Source organism: Merops nubicus, unplaced genomic scaffold, assembly GCF_000691845.1.
Source record: "Merops nubicus isolate BGI_N331 unplaced genomic scaffold, ASM69184v1 scaffold32968, whole genome shotgun sequence".
Classification (NCBI taxonomy): Eukaryota; Metazoa; Chordata; class Aves; order Coraciiformes; family Meropidae; genus Merops; species Merops nubicus.
This window is the reverse complement of record NW_008628247.1, coordinates 1-8,225: the sequence shown is the minus strand read 5'-3', so window position 1 is coordinate 8,225 and position 8,225 is coordinate 1. Positions and strand designations below refer to the sequence as shown.

Below are 8,225 nucleotides of genomic sequence, written 5' to 3'. Positions count from 1 at the left end.
GGTAGACATTACAGCAGCTTTCCAGTACCTGAAGGAGCCTACAAGAAGCTGGAGAGGGACTTTTTACAAGGGCATGTAGTGACAAGACAAGAGGTAACAGCTTTAAACTGAAAGAGGGTAGATTTACGTTAGATATAAGGAAGAATTTGTGCACGGTGAGATTGGTGAGACGCTGGGACAGGCTGCATGGAGAGTCTGTGGATGTCCCCTCCCCCCTAGAAGTGTTCAAGGGCAGGTTGGATGGGGCTTTGAGCAACCTGGTCTACTGGAAGGTGTCCCTGCCAGTGGCAGGAGGGTTGGAACTAGATGACCTGTAAGGCCCCTTCCAACCCAAACCATTCTACGATTCCATGACTCTATTCAGAATCAAAAAGGAGGTGAAATGCTTTACAGATTGATACCACTGTAACCTCAACGTACCCCAGGATAGGAAGTTTATCCAGCTATACAAGAAAGCAAAGCAAACTGCTCTTACATGAATGCTCCAGCGCTTCTTCAACCCTGTCATGATGATCCATGGCAAGTGTTCAGTCAAGAGCACACTGGAAGACCACTTGGCTTTTAAGAGTTATCCTTCTCCTTGCAAAACAGACTAGGCTGTAGAAATAAAATTTATTTAAATTATTACTAATTTTGAGGACTCATGAATGCTGTTTATGCTACATTGTGAGCATTATATTGGCAATGCTGAACTCCAGGCAGTTAAGATTGTAACAGAGTGCCTGAATTAAAATAAAAATGAGACCAAAGCAACTACCATAATTATCAAAAGGTTATATATCTAAATATAGCTTGTCCTGAAGATACTTCCAGCCATTGCACCTGTTAAACTAAATCTAAAACTAGTTAGAATCAAAGCCAGGTGTTCTGTCAGGTAAAAGCCAAAAAATTTAAAGTGGCTATTGCTGGGACTCTAATAGCAGTTTCACTCAGCCCTACCAGTGAACAAGGCGGTCAGGCAGCTTGTAAAGTCTTTACCTGAGAAAAATTAAAGACATTCATTGATGTTTCCACAAATTTTCTGGGTTGAGCTGTTACACACAAACCTGAAGGGGTTGATGTTCTCACCAGAATAACCCTACAGTCAGAGATGGCATGCGGGGCCAAACATCTTCACTGGACACGCAGGCTAATACCATGCATTTGTGTCCTATGGGTGTTCTACAAGATGCCTTTCTACTTTAGTCATGCACAATAAATATTGTTTAGGAATTCTGGTTACTTGGAAAGAGAGTTCTGGGAACTGATTTTGAAACATGGATGCAGAGAAATATCACAGCACTACAAAGGGAAGTCACCAAACGTAGAAGAATAAAAACCTTCAGGTGACAGATTCTGCATCAGTACAGTTAACAAGGAGCTAAAATCATGCTACTGCTTCTTGAAAGAATTTATGCAGGCAATAAATTCTGTGGTCCAGGATGTGTTTCATCTCCAAGTCATGCTTAAATAACAGGGCTAAGACTCTAAAATAGGAGCATAAATTATATTTATCACTTGCAGTCATCTAATTAAGAACTACACCCTTTCATCCTCATTCCCAATGTAATAGCTTAATTATTGTATTTGGTGTAATCAAAAAATACACATTTTTTTGAAGGTTGTTCAAATGTAGCTTAGGTGCATCACCTATATGATAGGCTATAGTGCCATTATAGCACAGCTGCACATTTGCAGGAATAAAACATATTTCAGCAATAGAGAGCTGAATGTTCACATTTCATTGCATGAAAGCACTGAGACAGTTGAGACCGGAATCAGTCTGTGCAGGCCGAGCAAAAGACAACATAAGCTCAGTCTTTACAGCTGCAAGCTCATGCTGAAATTAAAAGGAAACAAATCCTCTGCTGGAGCCCTTTCCCTCCACCCCTAGACGTCCAGGTCTCTATGAAAAACTGCTTCTTCTAAACCTTCCTCTGCTTCTCTGTACCTCGTTCGCTACACACGCATTCAATTTTCTGTTGAAACAGCTGAAATGGAAGAAAAGCTTAGCTCTCACATTAGCCTTAATAGAAGGTCACAGATGAAAGCAGTGCTGCCACGAAGAGGAAGCAAACACAAATAGGGCTTTCTAAACTGGTTCTCAAAATCACATCTCCTTTTTCAAGCCAGTGTATACCTTGCAGCTGTGCTCACCAGAGAGTAACTGATGCTTTTAACTTTCTACATAATGGAAAAGCTTTTGAGGAGCATAATATTACAGCATTTAGTTTTTCTAAATCAAACCCCTGCAATCACAAACAAGAGAGGGGAAAAATAGATACTAAAAGGTACAAGTGGAGATTGTCTGTAAAGCTTTACAGAAGATGGTGGGCAGATGGTAGGGATTTGCAGTGACACAGCTGTTTTTAAAAATAAAGAGGTGGAAGAGGAGAGGCTTGATTACAGCTACACACACACATTCCTAAGCCTGTTCAAACAAGAATAAAAAAATAAGCTAGCAGCAGGAAATTGAAGTTTGTCAGTTTTTTTTTTATAATCTGAATTGACATTTAGAAACTTTTTTAAACAATCAGCAGCACCTTGAAGTTGCTTTTCAAATCCTTAGTCTTCTAGCTCACTAAGAAGTAAAGCTGACAACAGAAATATTACCCTACAATGAGCTATTACACAGATGATATCAAAATTACTTTCAGTGCTACCAAATAACACACATTTTTGCTGCAAGCCTTACAATACAAAAAGACAATTCTATCAAATTGCCAGATAAAAAACACACCTTTTTACCTGTTTGAATTTCCTATCAAAGACTTTTTCACTTTTTGGATGTTATCAGTAGAACTAAGCAGTAATTTGTATAAAACCAATTTAATAAAGAGATCTTTCACTCATTTTTAATGCATATGCTCATATGTCCCCTACAGCCACACAGAAAGCTTTTATTAGGTAAATACTAAAAAGTTTGTTAAACTTCTGTGTAAAAGCCTGTCTTCTCCAGAGAATCTAATTAAACTGTTTCTTGGCAGCTTTGTTTACAAAATCAACTCTCTTCTAGTTAAGCTATTCCTAGATACAAGGAATTTTATGTTAAGAGAGATACCATTGATACCAAATAATCATCTTTTGATCATTCTTCACGGACTCACCTTGCATCAGCTCATTTTCTTCCAAGCATTAAAAGCGACTTATAAATGTCCTTTTTGCTTCCTTTTAATTATAAATAAATAAATAAATAATTTTCTCAACATATGAGCTAGGATCCAACACAAGAAAAAGATTCTCCAGCACAAATCCACTGAAACGTCTTTATAGCTATCTCCAGAGCCACTGGTGCTGGCTTTTGCTGCAGCTGGGTATTGAACTGAATGGGCTGTAGGTGAAACCAATTACAAAAATGCACTTATTCCAGGCATTTACTCCACAACCCCTCCTTTCAGTGGCTGGGCTGTTCCCAATCCAAACACAACAGCGAAGTGACTAGTGTAGGTGCTGCCTAGCACACAAACAAACTCAACATCTGAAGACATTTAAATTAATTTTATTTATACCAGGTTTTCAAAATCAGAAATATTTCAAAGAAATTCAGTACTTATAGACAGGTGCTACATTGATGATCTTTCATCCACCGTTAGTGCTGTGTTTTCACTCTACAACCATTAACTTGCCACCACAAACTAAAGGGAACTTACAGAAGTTTATAAAAGAGGCAGATATGGAAATTTGGTTTATACTGGAATTGGCTAAGAGAGTAAAGCTTATTATCAAATTGTGGCAATTGCTGTGTTTCATCACTCGTTCTCCTGAGGGAATGGTACAGCTGCAGAAAAGTCTTCAGCTGAAGAGAAACAATTTGGGTTTTAACTGAACATACTCAGAATCCATTGAATTATCTGACTAAGAGTGATTTTTACACTCAAGTCCACATAAATTTAAGCTTTGCATTTCTAAAATTGCCACAAGCATAAACCTCACCTACTCACCTCAGTCTTGGACTGATTTCCCTCTTCAGAGAAATCAAACCCATATGTCTATACCTCTTCCAGGATTCACCAAATCAAACAAAACAAGTGCTAGTTTTAAAGTATTTTTTAGAAGAAAAATGCCATTTCTGCACAAGCTACTCTCATGAAAATTTTATTTAACATTTCTTTATCAATAAAATAACTGAAGCCAAGATACCCAAAAGTCACATCTACACGGAGATACACAGAAAATACTTGAGAGGATTTTCCTCCACTTTTCGATCACAATGAGGCCCTCACCATTTTGCATAATGACAGAAAACAACAGCTGACAAACCATTTTGGAACAGATGCCAGCTGTCTCTCATTTGTTTTATAATTCAAACAGTAACAGTTCTGTAGCACTTTATTGTGTTGGGTTTTTTTAAAAGCAAGCCATCCGATTTGGACCTCGCATCAGTCAGTCAGTCAGTCATTTCAAGAACAAACTGAAGGCTGGCTGATCCTTTGGGATCCAAAATTTGTTTTGGTAGGAATCTTACATAAATACAGTTTGTGCTTCACTTTGTATCTACTTGGACTGAGTGAATATACACCTAAGCTAGTTTAAAAAAAAAAGTAACCTTTAATATTCAACTTAGAAGCCACAGACATCTTTTCAGACTGTTTGCAGCAGAGACAAACAACAAATTTGAACACAGTACTGCTTCAAAAAGTTTACTGTCTGAAATGAAATTCAAACGGTTTAATAAAATTTAACCTTTTCAGTTCTGGCTTTTTCTAAAGAAACCATTTATACCGTGTGAAAAATCAGTTAAAAGGTTATTGTATTATACTGTACTGAACTCAAGTCAGACATAAAGCACAAAGTAGATCTTTACATTAAACTGGGCTTTGCACACAACGTGAATCATCAGAAATAGACTATTTCGAGGAATAAAAAGTTTGGTTTTTTTTTATCTAGACAACATGCATACCATCAGTTACTTCTCAACCTTAAAAGGTACCTGAAAGGAGAGTTTGGTAGAACAAAACCAAGATTCACTACACTTAGTCAGTGGTCATCATGCCTTTTTAGTTAAATTCTAAGAGTTTAGTCTACATAGAACAGCTAACACAATGAGGTGTGCAAGTCATAGGGATAGCCATAAGCCTGAAACAAAGTCTTAAAGTTCTACAGGACAAAAGAGCCTGAACACAGTACCACTAGGTTATTTAAACTACTAAAAAAAAAAAAATATTTTTGATTACTATCTGCTGCCTTGTTGAAAAAGGGCTATGGACTGAACATACAGGGGCCATATTTGAAAACTCCACAGTTCTACTCTACCAAGTTTTTAAAATAAGGTAATGATAAAGAGCATTCCTTCTAGCAGCATGTACAGTTCAGCTGCGAGCGGCTGCCTAACAGCGCTCCTTTATGCATACCAGGAGAATCATGTCCAGTTTTGCCATTTGTGGATAACGATGACAAGATACAAAAGCATGTGTTTGCCATAAATAGCTCTGGCTAACGGAGGATTGCTCACACAGAGCAGATCAAATTCTCTATAAGGAGAGCATTATTTGGCTCCCAGCCAAAACATGTCCCCAGTGCAAGCCTTGGTAGCGGCGAACACTTTCCAGTTCTATTTACATAGAAGCTAACAAGTAGAACGGTTCATTTAGGCCGATTCTTGTACCAAGTCCTTAACTGCAGCACTCAAGGAACAAAAATTATTTACCAGCTTTGCATTCTGCACCTAACTGTCATTACACAGCATCTTACTGAAAAAGGTGGTGATCTGTGAGACTTGGTGCAAGGTTTTACTCCGACATGTAGAACTTTAAGAACATTCAGGTACGAAACACACTGTGTGGTTAACAGCTTCGTATTTTTATGTTTCTGACACGTGTTTCACGGAACTAATGGTCTCTAGTAGTGGTAGCTTCTTTTAATGGTAAACTAAGATCAGGTCCTTTATCAAATGATCAGAACAGAGCCGCGAAGTATTATAAAGCAGTGCCTAAATCATGATTAGGAATGAAAAACTTGCATTATTTAGGATGAGATTAATGATTGTTTATCTTTACAATACTTTCCACAGAAGTTATTTGAAATATGCTTAAACTAAACATACTTAAAAACTGTATTTTCCAATGAAAACAAGGCAACGTTCTGTAATAAGCCACAAGTTTTATTGCAGCGTGGCCAGTTTTTGATCTCAAAAAAAACAACGTTCCATTTAAGGCTCTTTTTAATAGTACAGAAATTGCCACCATGACTGATGTTTTACAAAACTTTAGTGTTTCAAGACTCACACGGTAAACAGATAACTTCTACTCCTGTTCAGTAGTGTACATTCAATGGAAAACAAAAGGCATCGTAACAGCTACTTCATTTATAAAGATATGCATGTAACAGGAATGAAACTGAGGTACTACAATAATCTGATGACACAGTTACAGCAACTTAATTGGCATTCCTCTGGGGGGGCAGGTCAAACATATTACAAAAAAAGTGCTTTAAATGCATAGTGTTGTGTGCTGCCATGTCACAAAAATAGGCTTGTCAAGGCAGGTGAGGTGTATGAATGCACAAGAGCCTCATGGAACTGCAATCAAGTGCAACTGTAAGTAATACTGTAGAGAGTCTACCATCCGACCAGTGGACAATACTTGAAGGCATTCACTTAGCTTACCCTTTGCTGTCTGCTAGACTATTCACATTAACTATCACATTCGTTGTACGTGTCGCGAGGAACGGCTGCCGCGTCAGTTTTGGCTAAGAGTACGACGCAAAAGCATTCCTCGGATCCTACAAAAAACTACCAGGATTAAACAGTCTAATGGCAATCACTGGTAGACTGCTTAACACTGACATCTCCTTCAGGGGCATGAGGGAAGGGACTTAATTTTTGAGGAGGGAAGGGGACGGGGAGACTAATACTATTCCAATTGAACGAGCTGCAGAAATGGAAGCTCCTTAGATCCAGATGGCACTTGTCTGTCTTTTTATAAGGGTTTTCCTTCAAGTGAAACTACCACGTTGCCTCCCAATTTCTCTCCAAGTGTTGAACGGTCCTTAATATCATCCAAACCATTTACTTGCCACTCATGTTTAATACCTGAAAAGACAGATGGACACCAATGCACTTGTGAGAACCACAACATGGGAACGGCGTTATCATTAATGAGAAAGACCATTTTTTAGGTCCGTACCTGTAAATTTCTTTTTAATGGCATCTTTAGAGCTTGCGTAGATCATCTTGCTTTTTAAAGGTGCACTTTCAGGAGCCCTTTAAAGGAAAGAAGAAAGCCACAACAAAACGGTTATTCAGTTACCCAGTGCTAGCTCCAGTATATTCAATTTTAACAGCAAGCTTTGCTTTTACACACCAGAATATAAATACCAGGTCTTCTTTCTTCGATTCCTTTGTCTCGTATGTGGCATCATACAAAGCGTATCGGCAATCATTCAAAGGTAGCAACTTCACAAAGGCTGTGTAGGGGTCCTCCACAGTATCTCCAATGTCACCAACCAATATCTGCTTTGTCTCCTCTACAATTATTTGTTTTTTGTCATCACTTAAGCAGAAGAGAACAGCTTTCTTTCTTTTCTTAATCTCTTCTGGAGTTGAAGATTTCCTTACTTTCATGTCATTGAAAACCTTTATGACTTCATCATTCACTGTTACTCCAGAAGCCTGTAAAATGAGATCAAAGGAATCATTTAAACAGCAAAATTGAACACTCAGTAGAAAAGATGATAGCCCACAACACTAGATAAAGAAGTCTGTCTGCCCCCATAAAAATAAAAATACTGTACTCAACCCAAACACACTATGAATTTAGTACTCTTTACAGGATTAGAGCAGAAGATATAAAGGAGATGTAAATTCTGTACTCTCTTGTTGCAGATCTCAGCATCTTCAGCTATGAATCTGGATAGCAGTTTTACACAAGTAGGCACACAACTGTACTACTCCAGCAGTTTTCCATCACCTCATCATGCACTCAGCTAATCTGGGGGGAAGCAGGGGTGTGGTGGGCACTGAACATCGGAAAGGAGCTCGCAGTTTTAAGTTGGGATGGGGTGGGGGGGAAGTCGTGGAACAAACGCTACAGCGGCAGCTCACATCCAGCACTGTCATGACACTCATTTTGTTGGGTGATGTAAGGCTCTACGAGCAGCAGAAATGTTTTCTGCATTGTGTCAGCTTCCACACCGTGCTTTTAAAAACTCCCAAATTCACGTTGTACTGCCGCACAAGTATAATTTGACTGCTCTTCCTTCATACAAAAACACCAGTTACCACACCTGCAGATCCCCGTAAGGCTCGC

At 38.6% G+C, this 8,225-nt stretch overlaps 1 protein-coding gene across 1 annotated transcript; it reads right to left on the bottom strand.

Annotated features, from left to right (window-relative positions):
* Positions 1-6,058: 6,058 nt before the first annotated feature.
* Positions 6,059-7,588, bottom strand: CFL2 (cofilin 2 (muscle)). Its single transcript, XM_008946604.1, has 3 exons — positions 7,281-7,588; positions 7,104-7,180; positions 6,059-7,009 (listed from the first exon to the last, which is right to left on the bottom strand). The coding sequence occupies exons 1-3, from the start codon at positions 7,538-7,540 to the stop codon at positions 6,897-6,899; spliced, it is 450 nt and encodes a 149-aa protein (XP_008944852.1). The 5' UTR covers positions 7,541-7,588; the 3' UTR covers positions 6,059-6,896.
* Positions 7,589-8,225: the final 637 nt, after the last annotated feature.